This window comes from Astatotilapia calliptera, chromosome 3 (genome assembly GCF_964374335.1).
Source record: "Astatotilapia calliptera chromosome 3, fAstCal68.1, whole genome shotgun sequence".
Classification (NCBI taxonomy): domain Eukaryota; kingdom Metazoa; phylum Chordata; class Actinopteri; order Cichliformes; family Cichlidae; genus Astatotilapia; species Astatotilapia calliptera.
In genome coordinates this window covers 82,108,489-82,128,879 of record NC_137424.1, presented here as the reverse complement: position 1 = coordinate 82,128,879, position 20,391 = coordinate 82,108,489, and the positions used below count along the sequence as shown (strand labels likewise).

Here is a 20,391-nt window from a genome sequence, read left to right as displayed (position 1 = left end):
GGCAATTTTCTCTTTTTCAAGCAGGCTGCAAGATCGGAATCGAAAGCGCTACACAACATGTTGAACAATCGCAAGTGAGCTTCTCCAAAGTTAAAATGGGCTGTCATTACTGTTTGAACTTTACCCACACACCACTCCTCACTCCTCCCACCCGCTGCACACAGTCACTGAGTACAGACCGGCTGATTCCTGTAAAGGGAGAGGCAGGAAGAGACGGAGCAACACCTGAAAAACAAGAAGCTCAACGTCATTTTGCAGAAGTGACAGTGTGAGAGAGCAGCAGCAGAGCTGCAGTCGAGTCCTGTTTGTCTCTAAAAGAAGATTCACTGGAGTCCATCAGGTTCCTCTCAGCAACAGTGGTGAGTGCAGCTGATCACACTTCCTGCTTCTACACAAATCTTCACTCTGTTCACTTCATCAGGACTCATCACAGTCACACTGGATCCATAGAAATCTGCTCATGTAACCACAGATCCAGTGTAGGAGCATCGAGCTGCTGCTTCAGTCTCACTGTGGCTCTGCTCAGGACTGTGGACTCAGGCTGTGCTCTGGACTTCAGACTGACTCAACACTTCTTGTTTAAGATAAGATGAGATAAGACTTTATTGATCCCACAACGGGTAAATTTTTGCGTCACCTCAGCTCAGGTACAGATATCAGAAGGAAATACAAAAATACAAATAAGTACAATCAATGAAAAAAAGTAAGATAATACACTATATACAATGGTAGCATACACAGTATGTGATTATGGATATAATTGGAAATATGGAAGACATAAACTATATAGCTTGATATAGCTATTGTACCACTACTATTCCTATTTATAGACATGCACACACACACACATGTACACACTAGATATACATATGTATACATATACAGACATATACCTGCACATGTCCGTACACATGAAGGTCCATTATGCATGAAGTGGTGACTGTGGATGTTCACAGTGTCCAGTGACTTATGACATCGTGATTGAGGAGTTATAGAGTCTAACTGCTGTTGGGACGAATGATCTGCCAAAGCGCTCCTTCCTGCAGCGAGGGTGTTTCAGTCTCTGACTAAAGGAGCTGCTCAGCCCACTCACAGACTCATGCAGTGGGTGATGTGGGTTGTTCATGATGGATGTCAGCTTTACTAACATCCTCCCCTCACCAACCACCTCCACAGACTCCAGGGGACATCCCAGCACGGAGCTAGACCTCCGCACCAGTTTGTCAATCCTGCTCCTGTCCCTGTCCGTGCATCCACTCCCCCAGCAGGCCACTGCATAGAAAAGGGCAGATGCTACCACAGTGTCATAGAATGTCCTTAACAGAGTCCTGCAGACTCCGAAGGACCTCAGTCTCCTCAGCAGGTGGAGTCGACTCTGGCCCTTCTTATACAGGACGTCTGTATTTGTAGTCCAGTCCAGTTTCTTGTTGAGGTGAACACCCAGGTACTTATAACAGTCCACTATCTCAATGTCTTTCCCTTGGATGTTCACCGGTGTTGTAGGGGGTGACTTCCTCCTGAAGTCTATGATCATCTCCTTTGTCTTGCCGGCGTTGATTTGGAGTACGTTGGTCTCACACCAGCCAACAAAGTCACTGATGACCCCCTTGTATTCCTGATCATTCCCGTCTGATACGCATCCAATGATGGCTGTATCATCTGAGAACTTCTGTAGATGGCAATCGTCCGAATTATAACAGAAGTCTGAAGTGTAAAGGCTGAACAGGAAAGGTGAGAGAACCGTGCCCTGTGGTGCCCCCGTGCTGCAGATTACCACCTCAGACACACAGTCATGGAGCCTCACATACTGTGGTCTGTTGGTAAGGTAGTTGATGGTCCATGCAGTCAGCTGTTTGCCTACTCCGGCTCCCTCCAGCTTCCCTCTCAGTAGTGCGGGTTGGATGGTGTTGAAAGCACTGGAGAAGTCAAAAAACATGATCCTCACAGTGCTCCCCGCCTGCTCTAAGTGAGAGAGGGATCGGTGTACCAGGTAGATGACAGCGTCATCCACCCCAATTCCAGAAGGGTAGGCAAACTGCAGGGGGTCCAACACTGAGCCCACCAGTGGCTGAAGGTGGTGCAGGATGAGCCTTTCCATGGTCTTCATCAGATGAGAAGTCAAGGCAACAGGCCTGAAGTCGTTGGGCTCCCTGGGGTGTGCGATTTTTGGCACCTTAACCACACAGGAAGTCTTCCACAGTTCAGGAACCCTCTCCAGGCTCAGGCTCAGGTTGAAGATGTACAGGACCACCTGACAGAGCTGGTCTGCACAGTCCCTGAGCAGTCTGGAGCAGATTCCATCCGGACCTGCTGCCTTCGTCCTCTTGAGCTGATTTCTCACCTGATCAGCTGTGAAGGAGATGTGAGGCTGGGCTGGAGTGGGGGGTGGGGCTCGCTTCGTTGTGGATAGATGTGTGGATAGGGGTGAAGCAGGGTTGTGGTGAGAGGAGAGCTCAGGTGACAATGGCATTGCACCCGGAGGGGGGGGGGCGGCAACTGGAGGGGGGTTAATGGAACCTGGGGGGTGGGAGAGGTGATCAGTGGGCCATTGTCAAATCTGTTAAAAAACAGATTCAAGTCGTTAGCCCACCCCCGGCCAGCAGACACTGTGGCTCCTCCATTGTCCTGGAAGTGTCCAGAGATTTGTTTCATGTTCCTCCAGACTTCTCTGACGTTTTTCTGTTGGAGTTGGTTTTCCCATCTTCCTACTGAAGTGCTCCTTGCCTTCTCGGATCTTGTATTTAAGATCCTTTTGGACTTTCTTAAGTTCCTCCTTGTCTCCCGACCAGAAAGCACTCTTCTTCTTGTTCAGCAGGGCCTTCAGTTCTGGGGTGACCCACGGTTTATTGTTTGAGAAACACTGTATCTTCTTGGTAGGCACAGTGTTCTCAACACAGAAATTAATGTAGTCCGTGATGCAGTGGGTGAGGGCGTCGATGTCCTCACCGTGAGGCTTGCAGAGTTCCTGCCAGTCTGTGCATTCAAAACAGTCTCTTAAGGCCTCAGTGCATTCCTCAGACCACACCCTTATCACCTTCTTCGTGGGGGGGTTCCTCTTCACCATAGGAGTGTAGGTGGGGTGGAGAAGGACCAGGTTGTGGTCTGAGTGGCCAAGCGGGGGGAGGGGTGATGCACTGTAAGCCTGCTTTGTGTTGGCAAACAATAGATCCAGGGTTTTGCTGTCCCTTGTATGGCAGTCAACGTACTGGGAGAAGTTTGGGAGAGTGACAGATAGTGAGGCATGATTGAAGTCCCCAGAAATAATAATGAGGGACTGCGGATGTGCCATCTGTAGCTGAGAGACAGTGGAGTGAATGTAATCACAGGCTGCTGTAGCGTCGGCCGAGGGTGGGATGTAAACAGTCAGCACAATAGCGTGTGAAAATTCCCTGGCCAGGTGGTATGGCCGGACGCTAACTGCCAACAGTTCAATGTCTTTGGTACAGCTCTGTTCCTTCACAGTGATGTGTCCCGGGTTACACCATCTCTCACTGACATACATTGCTAGTCCCCCACCTCTGCTCTTACCACTCTCCATTGCATTCCGGTGCGCTCTAACCAGTTGAAAGCCATCCAGAGTTATGACAGAGTCCGGTGTGTGGTCCGTGAGCCATGTCTCAGTGAACAGGAGGAGGCTGCTCTGCTTGTACTCCCACTGCAGTCTGGTTAGCGCAATTAGCTCTTCCATCTTGTTGGGTAAAGATCTTACATTACCCATGAGAATGGATGGAATGCTTGGTTTGTACCGTCTCCTTCTTTCCTGGTACTTCACTCCAGCCCTGCGTCCCCTCCTCCAACGTCGTAATTCCTTCGGAATCTTGGGTCGCTCCTCCGGGAGTACTTTCCTGTTGCTCAGTGCTAGCAGCTGCTCCCTATTGTAAACAATGGCTTGGCTTACAGATTCTCCAGAAGTGGTGGTAAAAAGTCCCAAAAAGAGTAGAAGACATACTACTACTCTCTTTTTTTTTTTTTTGTCCCGTTTGGATCTATAGCCATCAGAATTGTTGTCTTGAGGCAAAGAAAGATGCCAAGCAGATTTATTTTACCAAGTGGATCATCATGGCCTTGCCATATTGGTCCATTTGATTGACCTTTATTATAATTATGAATTTATTTTATTTTCAGTTGCAAACGGGACAGACATGACTGTGGGATAGGACAGGGAGAAAGAATGAAAGAAAGAGAGGGAGAGAAAGAAAACCAAAGGGGAGAAGAGACGGTGAGAAGGGGGGGAAGAGAAAAAAACAAAACAAACAAACAAAAAAAACAAAACTCCTGGGTCACCTGTATGGAGAAAAAACATACTACTACTCTCACAAAAAGTTGTGGGTCCACGTTGCACAAGAAATAAAACACGACCAAGAGTGTCAGGTAAAAAAAGCTTAAAGCACAAGAAAAAACAGAAAGGAAAGGAAAAAGCTGGGAGCTGAGGAAACAGGCTGCCTACCGTGGCGCCATCTTGGATGTTATTGGGGTGATTTATTCATCACTTCCTGTTCCTATTAGATTGATTCTGGATCTGATTGATCATAAGGATTACAGATGTGAAAACACCTATTTATTCTTTATTGATATAAAGCCTTTGATACTTGTTGGGTCTAAACTCAGACCCCGCTGTATCCAGGACTTATTCCCATGAAAGAAAAGCAAGGCAACAGTGTTCGATCGATTTCTTGCGCAAGGGAGGCCCCCTCATCTGTGTCCAGCACGACAATGAACCCCAAAATGGTGGCCTCCTCTCGCTGCCTTTTATTGACAAACTTCAAACAATAGTTTACAAAGCACCTCCCCTTGCAACCCCCCTTTGGTTACAAAGACAAGGCACTGTATGTAAATGTATACACTGTGTGTGTGTGTGTGTGTGTGTGTGTGTGTGTGTGTGTGTGTGTGTGTGTGTGTGTGTGTGTGTGTGTGTGTGTGTTATGTGAGAATGTGTGTGTGAGACCTCCTGCTGACCAAAGGGTCATAAACCCAGGAAGCTTACATCAAAAGAAACAGATCTTTCAGATAGGATGTATCTACAATAAAACCTCCCCCAGCACAGAGTGGTTGGAGAGGTGGTCATAATCAAAGGAATGGCTTTGATCCTACTGCTTAAACTAAGACTGTACAAATTTAAGAAACACAATGGCAACATTCAACAATTAGACTTAACATTTCCCTCCTTTTTGTCATTGTTCTTAAATTTCAACTTATGCACCCTTTGTTCAGACAGTGTCAGTGTAGATTTCATTCATGCACAGTAAACTACATCCTGTACATAAGCAAATCAATGTCAACAGTTCAAAAACAGGAATTAATATTTTCAAAAGAAGATGCCACCAAGGACCAGACGGTAACCAAGCTATCCAGCCTTGTGGCGGATCTACTCCTGTCGTGCAATTCATTATGTATTTCTTCAAGTAAACAACTGAATGTCAAAGGTCAAACAAGAAGAATCATCATTCTCAAAAATCATGTGTCACTACAATCCAACTGTATATAGACATAGGTATTTAAACGCATCAGTTGACTTTATTGTTTGTCCATGTGGCTCTCAGCTAACTTCAAAGCTGCAGCCTGGTCAACACCCTTCTTTATGACTCCTATCAACCCCCCAAATCTTCTCACTGTAGGCATCCTGTGGGGGTTAGAGTCAACTTGTGAATTATCTGCATTTACAACTCTTCTCCTGTCCTGTTGTCACCACAGAAAAAGCTTTGTAAAGGAAATTGGATCAAGGTGTTTTGATCTTCTTGGCTCAAAACCTCAAGTGTTCATGATGTAAATGTAGACAAAAGGCTTCTCTGTTTACATCCTTCTTGCAGAAGACAAAAGAATAAGTGATGTTGCCATGTTCCATGGTTAATCTCCAACTTGGGCTAATCCATTGTCCTTCATACACATAGGCATTTGGCCTGTTTCCAGTTCGTTTAGCTGTTCAATGTCCTGCAGCAAGTCATATTCTTTGAGTCAGACGAGCAGGTCTGTCCTACCAGAGCAGTTCACCTTCCCAGCTACTGGTGAATCAACCTTCCATTCAGGTTCAGAGCAGTTGAAAAGTTGGCAGTGTTCCTGGATGTGTTGCTAAAGCAACCAAACAAACTGTCTCGCTCTCAGTGATGCTACAGGGCCACAGTCCAGAAGAATGTGTAGCCAGTGGCATCACAAGCATAACCATTGGTCTCGTTGTTTATGTGAGCGGTTGTGTTCTTAAACTGCCACCAGTAGTTGTTGAAAACCCATGCGGGTACTTGGTGTGGTTCGCTCTGTCCCAGTGCGCTCCCTGTCATCCCACTCAGGGTCCACAGGCACAAGAAGATGCACAGCACATTCCCAGCCATTCTGATGAGTACCTGTGGCTCAGTTGGTTTCTTCACCGGATTGAGACGAGGGGCCCTGGAGGCTTTCCCCCCCCTTTGTTCCCGGTCTTCCTGCCACTTACTCCGAGCTGGCCTGGATGTGTGTCACCTTCTTGCAGTGCGCTTGATATATCCAAGTGTTCCTTCCAGCAATCTTCACTGCTGTGGTCGTCGTCAGCAGCATCCGATATGGACCTTCCCATCGTGGACTGGACCAGCACTTCCTCTCCATGGCCTTATCATCATCCAATCTCCAGACTTCAGGCTCTGCTCCTGCGAAGAAACAGAATCATCTGGCAGATCATTTGTTCTCATGACTACTTTACTTTTAAACATTTCAAGCATCTAATCTGCTAATATGCTCTCTCTTCTGCTTTTCTATCATCACTACAGAAGACTGGAACTCTAACTCTAACTCTAAATCCTCTAACATGTGTAATCTCAAAGAGTCAGACCATTCTCTGTTGGAGTAATCCTCGTGTACTTATTCTATACAGTCTAACCATGTCCTGCCTGTCTTCCTAAATCTTAACTTTACTGTTCCATTAGTTCTCTCTGCAAAAAAGTTTTTTTTTTAAAAGTATTTAATAATCCTAGAGTGAGTATAACGACTGCTCATCTCCCTCCTGTTTGAGACATGGCATAGCCAATGGCTCAAAATAGCAGCAGTCTTATACAAATTATTAGGCAGTACTGGTTTATCACACAGATAAAAAAATCATCCTGCAAGCTTGCTCCCTCTGTAAGTCACAACTATTGTCCTGCAGTAGGTGAGTGGGCCTGCATGTCTGCTAATGCTGTACTGATAAAAGGTTAACACCATGTTTAACTAAAGCTGCCTCTTTTGCGATCTTATCTGCAAAAACTTTCCCTAATGCAACCGGATCGTTCCCTCACATGTGTGCTGCACATTTACAAACGGCAATTCCACTGGTTAATAACACTGCCTCCAGCAGATTTTGCAAGAGTTTGGTGTGTTCTGCAGGTTTCCCTGTAGAGGTTGTCACACCTCGTCTCACTCACTGCACTACAAAGAAATGTACAGTAGCAAATGTATACTGCCTATCAGTGTATATTGTCTCTCTACAGCTTTACACGCTTCCGTTAAAGCTAGCATCTCTGCTGCTCAAGCAAATATGAAACATGCTAGTTGTCTTACATAGATAACTCTCTCTCACTGTCTGCTACAGTAAAACGTTCTAGTCTGTCCCTCTACTATTGTAAAACTCAAATCATCAACAAACCAAACCTTTCCCTCAACGAGTGGCACATCTATTAAGTCATCCCTCAGCTTACACGTCTTCTCCTCGCGCTCTCTACACTCATGAGAAGTGCCCTCCTCCGTTGGCAAAAAGGGTTGGACAGATTCAGAATTGTGCACCACTTTATGGTAATATGTGTGGTTGTGAGAGTAACATTAAAGACAAGTGTCTTGTAGGTGTCAGAAATGTAAGTTTAGTCTGCAGTAGTAGACATCTACCTCGTGTGGAACTAACAATGTCAAAAGGTGAAATAAACTATTGAAACATTGTACAGCTTAAACTGCTGCACATACTGATCTCACGCATGGAGGTAAAGCACGAGCAACTAGAGCTAATCTTTTAGGATAGTAAGTTACTGGCTTCACTTGTGGAAAAAGTGCTGTTAGTTATTTTACAGTCACCTGGCATTTGTGCTGTTCACAGAACCACAAGTCCATCGCTGGACCTCCTCTGCGCTGTCACTTTTTGGAGCTTGGCACGCTCCCTCAGGTTCCATTTTGTGGGCGATCCTCTCAGTCACTCCTTCTCATCATGGCATCTCACGACATCTACAAATTGAAAAAATGACACTCCTCTCGCCACACGGCTTTCGCCATGTGTCAACTCCCCAATGAGACATGTACAAGAGTGTTGCACAGTCTCCCTAAAACAATCTCCAGGGTTTGTCCCTTGGAGCAGCTTCACTCCAAGCTGTAACCCTGTGTAAGAACATTAATCAGCACTTAAATGTTCAGCTTGTTTAACTCCCAGCTCCTGTATCACAGAAGACAAAGTCTTAAATTTAAACAACTTCACATTTGCAACCAACTGTAGATCATAAGAGTAATAAAGTATTCAGCATCACAGAGACAAGTATCATTGCGGGTTTATTCTAAACTCATTAAACTTCTACTTTTTCCCATAATTTGTTCCAAATTATTTAACATCTCAACGTCATTCCACATTATAATCAGTGAACTTCACTTATAGGCCATCAAAGCCTCATCTGAACATGGATGCACCACTTGCATAGGTTTAATACTTGTAAATAAACAGCTAATCACACAAATCACTGCAACAATAATAGTAAACATTGTTTAATATTAATTCTGGACCCCACCTCTTGACGCATGGACACTTCTCATGCGTCAACCCACCAAACCTGGATCCCTGTCTTAAAAACTGGCTCCACCAGGAGCCTGCATACACAAAATCTGGAATAAAATCAAACTTCACACGTATAAACAATTATATCAAAAAAGTAATACGCATTCAGCACGGGCGAGACAAGTGTCATGTGCAGGTTTTCTCAAATCATTAAATCACTATCATTACCATAATTCGCCTCAAACATGGATCATCCCATGTGCTCAGTTAACATTAATGTAATCGGTGACTTCTCTTAAGCAAAGTCACTCCACTCATATATTTATTATGGGTCCAAAAGTGGCCAGCAAATGAGCCCATAATAAACTATTCCATAAATATCGTAATCTCTTATTTGTTTTACTCATGTCACTTGTCCGCTTCTGCCGAATCCTCCACAGCATTCTCAGAGAAACAAACATTAGCAATACCCATTGACTGTGGTCAGACGGAGGTCAGACACAGGTCAACAGGTTCCAGAGGTGCCATAAAAACACCATAAAGTTAGCTAACCCTAGCCGTGGAAAGAATGTCATTCACATATAAACCCAGAAATCCTGTAGTGGGAAAGAACATCAACCAGTTGTCCTGGTATAAATCGCATCATCAATTCACATGAAGAACTGGCATGCTGTAAGAAAAGAAAATGCAAATATTAGCGCTGCGCAGGTGTGTGCATACTTTGTCACAGTTATCTCTGTGAGCAACACAAGCCTATGAATAACACACACATGGTAAATTCACAGACACAGAAAAATATAAACTAAAAGGTTAAATTTTCAGAGTTCACATAGTCATGTGACCCAAGTTTCCTCCTGTGGTCTCCTGCTCCTGCAACAGAGACACACACAGAGATACATCCACACCTTTGTCAGGTGGGGGTTAACTTCACACAATGGTGTTAAGTCAGTCAGTCTTGTCAGCTTTTGTCAGTCAGTCAGTTTCCCATTTATTTTAAAATTCTTACTCATTCACTCAGTGATTCCTTCTTTTGCTAATTGTGGAAATTATCGTCGCATTCGTTTCCATGCTCAGCAAAACAACGTCATTTCAAAAAGAAAAATAATTTAGACTGGATTTCCTCGTTGAATCCTTTTGGACAGGAATTTGTTTCCTGATTGTCCCAAATAAGAGCCCATTTTAATTTTGGAGAAGCTCACTTTGCAACAGTTTTCTTGACGACGCTTCGATTCTAATCGTGCAGATCTGCTCAGAGATCATCTAACAAAACTTTCAGTGCACCATGAAAGTAACAAAATAAAAGAAAGAAAATAAAAGAAATCAAAGAAAATAAAGGAAAGATAGGCCTTGTTTAAATCATGACACGTGTTCTTCATGCCAGGGGGATAAATCGTAACAAAAGACAAATCAAACAGCCAGTTTAATCTCAAACATTCATCCAATCAGCCATACACACAACATACAGCATAACCCTGTTGTCTTAGCACATAATAAGTTTTAGTTCTCATGTAACTAAATGTGTGCCATGGTAAAACTTCTTCACACATCAGAAACTCACAATCAGCTCACTCAACTCACTCATTTAAGACCTCTCATCAGCATTCTGTTTCCTCCTCTATGATGCAACCATCTGTCCTCCTATAATATTCAGTCCACTAGTCTATGTATCACTTTCATCTTACTAGTGACTTGGACAAGATGACAAACAGAATCTCATGCTTAAGATGCTGTCTGGTCTCATGAGTATCATTGTATGTGTATATGCATGTGGGGTTAGTATAGTTAATGCATTTTCAGTATGTTTTTGTGTTCATCTCTCACCACACTTCCATTATTCTCATCACTGCTTAAAACAACACACATCTCTCTCTGTTTTTTTTTTTCTTTAACTGTACTTTTCTCCAAAACAGAAAATAGCATTACAGCTGTTTCAGACTGAGAAACACCAAACACTCTTCGTGCTATCATTCATCCACACAACTATTTTATTTCTTTTTGTCCACTGGGCAGGTGACCTGCAGAATCACGTCTGCCCCAGCTGGATACCTTTCACACACACCATGACGTCAGACACTCTCACACTCGCGGAATTGATCAGGAGAAAACTTTCTTCATCTTCACACTCTGTTACAGAAACACCATATGTTTTTTTTTTTTTTTTTTTGTGTTGTGTCAGGGATGGATATGTAGTTGTAACGTTTGTGTTCACTTTCTTTCCTTTCTGTCTCCTCTCTTGCCTAGTCTGTCTTGGACTCAATGCTGCTCCTAATATGCCTCTAATCTCTCCTCCACTTCTACCTCTGCTCTCTCACGCTCTTCTCTGACTCTACTTTCTGCTAACATTCTTGCTCTTCCTAATGCTTTTCTACGGTGTTGTTCTAGAGTAGTTGCCGTGGATTGAGCTGTAGTTTCATCCTCAGGTTTCACAACTACTGCTTGCAATATTGCTCTTTTAACATTCTGTGCTTCTCTCCTCCTCTGAGCCTGCTCCAGCCACAACTTAGCAACTGCTAACTGCAATTCCTTCCTCCGCTTCGCTTTACCTGTTTTACCTGCTACACTTACAGCTATTCTTTCTACCAGCATTTTACACTTAACTTCCACTAATGTCCCTTCAAATCCACATTTCTTATACCAACAACCTACATACTGCGTGCTGCCTGGTAAAACTTTCTGCATAAATTTTACATCTCCTTCTAAGGCAGACTTACACATTTTATTCTCCATTACAAGACAACAATCAGCCACACTCACGCAGACCACGTCTGGCCCGCACACACACACAACATAGGCCTATCGCTTGCGTCTGCACGCACAGCTAGCGCTCTCTGTTGAAAACTCTCAAACGCCCCATATGGCGGAGAATTCAACCTTCGGACACTCTCCAACGCCCCAAATGGCGGAGATTCCGGACTCTGAACCTAGGTTCTCTCCACGCCCCAAATGGCGGAGAACTCTCTACGCCCCAAACGGCGGAGAAGCCTGCGTCTCTCTCACGCGGCTAGCGCGCTCCCGGACTCACGTTTAACGCACAGCCCGTAGCCGCTCTCTATTGTTTTGGGTCCACGTGCGCTCTCGTGACCAGCGCTCCCCGGGACTCAAACGTTTCACGCAGAATCACGGTGACGCGTATCTAGGATCCCACATTCATTCACGCGGTTATAGAGACGCTCTCTAAGGCCTTCTGTACTCACTGTTTGTTTACGTTCATGGGAAGAGTCTCTGGATCCCGTCAATCGTCATCCATCCCGAGGGGAGGTCAGGCGCAAACTTCCCGGCCTGGTGGCAAGCCAAAAACACCAGGGCTTTACGTCAATCATCCCAGACGTTGCGGTGGCGTCCTCTCCCTCTCCTCGGTGGATGCAATGTGTTAGGATCCGGCTCGAAGGACCAAATAAATGTTGGGTCTAAACTCAGACCCCGCTGTATCCAGGACTTATTCCCATGAAAGAAAAGCAAGGCAACAGTGTTCGATCGATTTCTTGCGCAAGGGAGGCCCCCTCATCTGTGTCCAGCACGACAATGAACCCCAAAATGGTGGCCTCCTCTCGCTGCCTTTTATTGACAAACTTCAAACAATAGTTTACAAAGCACCTCCCCTTGCAACCCCCCTTTGGTTACAAAGACAAGGCACTGTATGTAAATGTATACACTGTGTGTGTGTGTGTGTGTGTGTGTGTGTGTGTGTGTGTGTGTTATGTGAGAATGTGTGTGTGAGACCTCCTGCTGACCAAAGGGTCATAAACCCAGGAAGCTTACATCAAAAGAAACAGATCTTTCAGATAGGATGTATCTACAATAAAACCTCCCCCAGCACAGAGTGGTTGGAGAGGTGGTCATAATCAAAGGAATGGCTTTGATCCTACTGCTTAAACTAAGACTGTACAAATTTAAGAAACACAATGGCAACATTCAACAATTAGACTTAACAATACTGTAAACCAGCAGATTTTGGTCAGTACTTCAAAAAGTCATTCACACATTTTACAAAGATTATCTGACTTAGTGTATCCTGTAAGAGTCACAGATGATCCTCAATCATTCAGAAAACAGTCGATGCTGCACTTTATAACTTTGTGTGGAAACATGAATCTCATTATTTAAACAGATGTGTTTGAATCATCCTGATAATCAGGCTTTAAACATGTCAGAGTTCCACACATCAGCTGTGATATTCAAGCTGACCTGGATCAAACATGTCATCAGACACAAACATAGATGATGCTGTTTAATCCCAAAGCTTATTTAAACAAACTGGAGGACAGAATTCCTCCTTAAATGGGATTTTGATCAAATCCACTGATCTCGTTTTCACACACAGGCTTTATCATGGTGGCTTCTTCTCTACTAACATCAATCTTTGATTTGGACAAACAAATATGTGAAACACAAAAATAAATCAATGTTTTCTGAGGATCCAGAATAACATGAATGATGTATCCCAGCGAGTGACTGGAAAAGTTCATCTTCTTCCACATCCTGAGTTTGTGAGGATGTTCCAGTATCTGTGAGAGAAAACAGGACAGTTTTTACTGACGCACAAATGGACCAAATATACAGACACCTCTGAATAAACATGTTCTCATCAATGCCATTAAAATACTGGATCAACAGTTAATAACACATTTCTGAGGTTTGTGATTCATCGTCCTCCTCACTGTCAGCTCTACTGGAACAGTCACTGTTTAATATTAATGGCTCGTTGATCTGGACGTACAATAAGAAGTATTCAGTCACCAACAAGGTCGAAGTTTACTTCACAGTGATTGATGGAAAATATCCAACAAACTGATTTATTCAAGTATACAAATGATCTGGATGAATCTTGGACCTTCTGTAAAACAGAGAAACAATTTCACATCTTTGTAACGACTGTATTTATCTTCATCCCCAAACGTTGATCCTGTCCATCTGGACGCTGCACTGTACAGCAGACACTACGATGTTAGGTTTGTGTTTGGATGAACCAGTTTGTGTCTGAGTGTGTTGCTGGGTCTCCACCAGTTACTCTGAGAACTGAAGAAGCTTCTCTGATGAAACGTCTTCAAGAAACTCAAAGAAGTCCAGACGCTTTTCTCTCCAAGCTCCTCAGACTACTGACGCTTGTTTCTCTCTTTGTAAAAATGAAATTTAAAGTGAATTTTGAATCAAATGTTTCTCTTCTTTCTCCCTCAGAGTGCAGACATGTCTGCTGCCAGCAATCTGCGATCTGAAGATCAGTTTCTGTGCTCCATCTGTCTGGATGTGTTCACTGATCCAGTCTCTACACCATGTGGACACAACTTCTGCAAAACCTGCATCAGTCAGCACTGGGACATGAATGTCATCTGTAAGTGTCCCATGTGTAAAGAGACTTTCTACACTCGACCTCAGCTGAAGATCAACACCTTCATCTCTGAGATGGTTGCTCAGTTCAGACGTGAAGCTCAGCAGAAAGCCAGCAGCAGCAGCTCAGAGCAACAAGCTGCCAAACCAGGAGAAGTTCCCTGTGACGTCTGCACTGGAACCAGACTGAAGGCCCTGAAGTCCTGCCTGGTGTGTCAGACCTCCTACTGTCAGACTCACCTGGAGCCTCATCTGACAGTGAAACGTCTGAAAAGACATCAGCTGGTTGATGCTGTGGAGAACCTGGAAGGCAGGATGTGCACGAAGCACGATAACCTTCTGCAGCTGTTCTGTAAGACCGACCAGACATGTGTCTGCATGCTCTGCTCTGTTTTAGACCACAAGAACCACGAGTTTGTTCCTCTGAGAGAAGAATATGAAGGAAAGAAGGCAGAGCTGGAGAAGACAGAGGCTGAGATTCAGCAGATGATCCAGAAGAGACGACTGAAGATTCAGGAGATCACAGAGTCGGTGAAGATGAGTAAAGATGCTGCAGACAGACAGAAAGCAGAAGGTGTTCAGGTCCTCACGGCTCTGATGGAGTCTGTTGAGAGACGCCTGAAGGAGCTCATGAAGGAGATCGAAGACAAACAGGAAGCTACAGAGAAACAGGCTGAAGGTCTCATCAAAGATCTGGAACAGGAAATCTCTGAGCTGATGGAGAGAAGCTCTGAGGTGGAGCAGCTCTCACGCTCTGAAGACCACCTCCACCTCCTCCAAAGCTTCTCCTCCCTGAAAGCTCCACCCAGCAAGGACTGGACAGAGGTCAGAGTTCATCCACCATCATATGAGGGGACTGTAGGGAGAGCTGTGGCTCAGCTGGAGGAGACAGTCTGGAAACCCATGAAGAAGAAGCTGTTTGAGGCTGAGCTGCAGAGGGTGCAGCAGCATGAGGTGGATGTGACTCTGGATCCTGATACAGCAAATCCTAACCTCATCCTGTCTGATGATGGAAAACAAGTTTATCATAGTGATGTGAGGAAGAAACTTCCAGACAACCCAGAGAGATTTTCTCCATGTCCTTGTGTTTTAGGAGAGCAGAGTTTCTCTTCAGGCAGATTTTACTTTGAGGTTCAGGTTAAAGGAAAGACTAAATGGGATTTAGGAGTGGCCACAGAGTCAATCAACAGGAAGGGAGGAATCACAGCGAGTCCTCAGAATGGTTTCTGGACTGTGTGGCTGAGAAATGGAAATGAGTACAAAGCTGCTGCTGACCCTTCAGTCCGTCTCTGTCTCCATCCTGGTCCTGAGAAGGTGGGGGTGTTTGTGGATTATGAGGAGGGTCTGGTCTCCTTTTATGATGTAGGTGCTGCAGCTCGGATCTACTCCTTTACTGGCTGCTCCTTCACTCACAAACTCCACCCATACTTCTGTCCCTGTACCAATGATGGAGGTAAAAACTCTGCACCTCTGATCATCTGTCCTGTCAATCAAACTGATCAACGACTGATTTTATTGGATGAATGATTGATTTTTCTTGAAGGGAACAAATGAACATATTGAGTGTAAATCCTCTACAGTCTCCATGTTTCTATAGAATCTGATCATCAGGACTCTGATTCACACTTTGATTCTCATGGAGTTTGATTTGAACAGAAGAAAAGTTGAATCAGGAAATGTTCCCACTGATGGAGACTCGAGCTGAAGAGCAAATATCAGAGAACAAATGTCCAAAAGCTTCATTTCCAATAAAGTTTGTTCAATGCTTTGAGTGAATCCAGACTCATGTGTGGCTGTTATACGGAGCATCAGAGTCCAGCTGAGTTATGTTGGATACAAACTGCTTATTTTGGCTCTGTGAGGAGTTTTGTTCACTGAAAACTGATGAGACGGATAATATTCAAAGAACTCTGTAGAGATTCATGCATCCATGTTCTCCACCTGCAGGTGTGGAGGAGAAAGGTGGAGCACAGACTGCTGCATCCTTCCAGTCACATCATTTTGATGATTATATTTGCATGTTGTGATGATTTGGGTTAAAGACAAACAGAGTTGAACGGCTGCAGTCACAGCATGAAGACGATGCTGAAGCTGAGCTGTCAGTGAACATGTTTCACTGTGATTTGATTTGAAGAATAGAAAGTGTGTGTGGCTGCTGACAGCTGCAGTCTCTGCTAGTCTGCATAACACACACACAACTTTCCCCCTGAGGCAACGATGCAGCAACAACACAACAGCTGCAGACACACACACGATTGTGCGCTCCCTTTCAGTCTGAACTCTCAAACACACAAACAAACTCTATCAATGTCGTACTGTTAAAGAACTCCTCCTTCTTCAGTAACAATGATTTGAGGTCTCTACCAGTGTCTCTTGTTTTGACCTTTGACCTCTTTATTCCTCATAACCAAAAAAACCCTTTTATCTGATATTTTCACCTTATTGATTGATTATATATATCTATTATATTTTCTCACCTTATTTTGACCTTTGACCTATGTCCTTGTTAGCCTTGATCTTCCTTCATCAAACGTGAAATTTCTTTCACCTTTGAACTTAAAGCTTAAATCAAACCTTTGTTAAAAAGCTTCTTACCAACTTGTAATTCCAACTCTCTGCATTAAACACGTATCTTATCATATAAACACTGGATCACTGAGAGAACTTTAGGCAGAACCAAATGAAGCAGCTGACCTCGTCAAACTCACAGCGACAGTAACTGACAGTGAATTATTTTAATCTTCTTCATTGTATTTGTTAGAAACATTTATTTTCCTTTAATTGGACTTTGGTTAAGTTCAATCCGATGTATTAACCGACCTTTGAGGTGAAGTGCAGCTGCGAAGAACGCTACGGCAGGCAATGAGGTGCGTTTAATGTCGCTCTGTTAATTTGAGCGTCCATAAATTGAATGTCTTATTTTTTCTTACTTTATTATTGCTCATTTATTGGAGAATTTGGCCATTTAATCAAGATAGATTTTATGTTGTTGGTGGTAAAGATCTGGATGGATGTTTTATTCTGTGTTTCTATTTTTCAGTTTTACTTTTCAAGACTTGGTGAATTGCCTTTTTCTACTTTTTGTTTAGTTTTGTTAAAATTAGCAGCAGTGAGAAGTGTTGTTGTCGGTCTTGAATATATTTGATGTAGCCCATACTGTTAAGGTAAGTGTCATGTTTTTAGTTGTTAGTCTGATGAAGAATCTTTTATTTTTCTCCAAAAGTTGATTGTGTTTATCTGGACATAGTGTTTTTCAGGTCCAGCTGAATGCAGGTTTCCCCAGTCTTATACGTTGTGACAGCCACTATGGTGCGGTGTCCCTTTAAGACACCCAAGTCGAGGGTTGATGGTGTCATCAGTTTGTGCCGCTGCTCTCTCTCTCTGGGATTATGAGGACACGTGCCTGCACGCTTCTGCTTAACGAGGGACGGATTTACGTTTTCTTCTTGTTTTGTTTGCAACGCTTGGGTTGTATGAACGCTGGGCGTTATGTTGTTGAGCCGCAGCCGTTCAGCCGGGCTTTTATATGGTTGTTGAAGAAGGCGTATTAAAGAACCACCGTGGATTACCGATACCAGCGTGGGTGTGTGTTCTTCCGACTAGCCTGCTAGGTGTTTTGCCGCCTCCTCTCAACCCAACACAACCCAACGTTCCAACGTGTCAGGAGCATCAGCACAGCTGAAATGCATTTTTTCTAAGCACCGCGTCTCTGTGGCTTTTAAACCCCAAAACACGCTACAACAAAAATGGGTCCACCCCAAGGATGGGGTCCCCCGGTGTAGTTTCCACTGTGACAGACTGTGGGCTTCCTCAGAGTGAGGCTGAGAGCGGCAGGCCCAGCTGGAGTCTGACCTGTGGCCCTTCAGATAAAGCTGAAAAAGGCCAATATATGATATTAAATATAAAATATAATTAAAAAACAACATCAGAATGAACAACGAGCTGCTGTTAAGAACTCCCGACGTCCGTCCAAGGCCCGATTGGTTTCTGTTTCCATGACAACAACAACCGTATGTGGAAAAGACCAAAAACTGAAGCGGTGAAAAAGTTTTGTTGCAGATTAACTATTAACTTTATGTTATTCATTGTCAGCTCGTGCCATCATTAAAGCATGTTAGAACACACATGTAGGATTTCACGAATCATCGCTCCTACATTTAATCGTATCCATAACAACTGTGTGTACGTGTTCGCTTTGAAAACATCACGTTCTTTATGTTGGTTGGTTTAGACGAGTGATCTCCAGGATGAATGAGGGCAGAGGCCCGTTTCATGGAGACTGTTTAAGTGTAAACCTGGATTAAAAGCCACATTTGAACACCTTCATCAGAGGCTGTGACCATGTTGAAGGACTGATGCTGACGTGCTCTGACACTCATTAGCATAGAAAACAAAGTGGTGAAAGCACAGAGCCCTGAGGAGCTCCACTGGACGGTCTGTTCACAGAACATTTAATTATTTCACTTTTATTTACATGCAAAACAGCCTCAGAGAGAACAGCTGTGTCAGAGCTGCCAGCTTTATTGGAAAGATGAACTGAAATCCTAAAATAGTCCAATTCATGACAAACTGACACGTGAAATGTTGCAGGATTCAAATGTGTCGATGGATGAACTCTTTCAGTATAAGATGCAATAATACAAAACACATGAAGGTGAGGAGGAATTCATTTAAAGTAAGTGTGATTTAAAGAGGACTGATTCTTTCCTGGTCAGGCTGAAGCTTTCACCGTCTGACCTCTGTAAACAAACCGAAACACGTTCAGTGTTTAGTTTTACCAATTAGGTTTCATGAATCACCATCTGAGAACGTCTCCGATGTGGGCGCCACTCACAGGGATCACTTCCTGTAGAAGGGTCACATGACCTGTTAAACCCAGAGAGCTTCGTGTGACCTCTGACCCTGATCACCAGCGTCAGGGTCAGTGAAGGTGAGATACCGTGTGACAGGAGGAGGAACTATAAAGTTTTATTTGTACGAACACGTAGAACAGATGAAGTCAGAACGAAGCAGGTGGAGCTCAGTCAGGGTGGAGGTGCAGACAGGTGAGCTGAAGGGGAGGAGCCAGTCTGGTCTGGAACTCTCTGTCTCCTCGAGTGAACCTCCTCACCTCTGAAACACACACACACACTCTGAAGGTTGCAGTCAGGGTGGTGAGGGTGGTGTGTGAGGGTGGGGTTACCTTCTGGTCTCTGGTTGGTGTGTTTCCTGCAGGTGAGGCTGAGCGGCCGAATCATGACATCGCTGCTGCACAGACACAACAGGAAGTGGAGGAGGAAGTCGTCAGCGTCCCCGTCACACACCTGAGACAGACACAGAGGTTATGTCTCTGCAGACTCACGGCTCGGCCCTGTGGAAACGTCCTGCAGGACGCCTGTTTCTCTCTGTGGTGGCCCCCCCACAGCGTCCCCACCGTGCTTCACTGTGTGGACGCTGTTCTTTGGGTTGTAGCTGCATCTTCTTCTCGTTTCACCTCCTCTGACCACAGGACGTTTCAGTCTGCAGGGTCTTTTAACACAGCTCCACCTGTGGGTGGAGGGGCCCTGTGGGTTCTCCTGGTGTGCCCCGAGTCCTAAATGCCTCTCGCTGTCCTGCCCCTACCCTGTGGTCTCCACCCTCCATGTGGGAGGTGTGGCGTTCACAGTCAGCCCTGATTACCCTCAGAACTACACCACCTGCTGCTTCATCAGGTCGAGTGGGTGGAGTCAGGGGCACGACCTGAGTCTCGCTGAAACACACGGCTGTAAGGCCCCTCCCTCCTGTTCACGTGAGCCCAGCGTGGGTCCGTCACACCTACAGACTTTTAAAGGTGGAAGTGGCCACGCCCCCAAACCAGTTCAGCAGTAAGGTGTGAGCAGACGGAGCTGTTACCAGGATGCAAACAGGATGTGTCCTTTCAAAGTTAAAGCCTCATCTTAAATTTTAAAGACAAAATAAAGTCTAAAGACGACGATGAGCACGTGACTCACCTGTGACAGGTTAACATATACACCTGACAGGTGCTACTGACCTGGCTCTGCCCACGAGGGAAGACTCTGATGTGACCTCTGACCCTGAGAGCTCTCTGAAGCCCCTCCCACTGAGCATCAGCCAATCCCAGCAGAGCACGAACCAGAGCAGCTGAGAACCAGACGTGAGCCTCACCTGTCCCGTCATCGATCACCAGCCTGATGGAAGAGCAGAGCCACATGGTTTGATCATGTGACTGTCACCTGACTCATCCAGGTGATTAACACGTATCAGCAGGTGAGCTCAACAGGAAGCTGCTCTTACTTTGCTTTGGACTGAAACACTGACGAGGTCGAGTGACACTGAGAGCTGCTGCAGCCCTGAGAGAGAGAGAGCAACAGGTAAACACACACACCTGAAATCGTGAG

The 20,391-nt window shown here is 44.7% G+C and overlaps 2 protein-coding genes across 6 annotated transcripts in view; one reads left to right on the top strand and one right to left on the bottom strand.

The window, feature by feature from the left end:
- Positions 1-188: 188 nt before the first annotated feature.
- On the top strand, positions 189-17,586 carry LOC113009843 (E3 ubiquitin-protein ligase TRIM21-like). Its single transcript, XM_080299478.1, has 2 exons — positions 189-359; positions 13,865-17,586. Exon 2 carries the CDS (start codon positions 13,874-13,876, stop codon positions 15,539-15,541), a length of 1,668 nt encoding a protein of 555 aa, XP_080155604.1. The 5' UTR covers positions 189-359; positions 13,865-13,873; the 3' UTR covers positions 15,542-17,586.
- LOC113019576 (CST complex subunit CTC1-like) overlaps positions 10,560-20,391 on the bottom strand; it is a 22,701-nt gene continuing 12,869 nt past the window's right edge. Inside the window, exons 22-25 of one of the 5 annotated variants that reach the window (XM_080299465.1) lie at positions 20,288-20,343; positions 20,025-20,181; positions 19,197-19,317; positions 10,560-13,194 (exon numbers count right to left, since the gene is read on the bottom strand). In XM_080299465.1, coding sequence (XP_080155591.1) covers positions 13,043-13,194; positions 19,197-19,317; positions 20,025-20,181; positions 20,288-20,343 — 486 coding nt within the window. In that variant the 3' untranslated portion in view covers positions 10,560-13,042. Of the gene's footprint in view, positions 13,195-18,966; positions 19,127-19,173; positions 19,879-20,024; positions 20,182-20,287; positions 20,344-20,391 lie in introns of those variants that run through there. The other 4 variants (XM_080299467.1, XR_013906731.1, XM_080299466.1 and 1 more) reach the window with 4 other exon arrangements.

Bases quoted from the DNA above. Each gene is read 5' to 3' on its own strand.
- LOC113009843 (XM_080299478.1), top strand. From the start codon at position 13,874: ATGTCTGCTGCCAGCAATCTGCGATCTGAAGATCAGTTTCTGTGCTCC.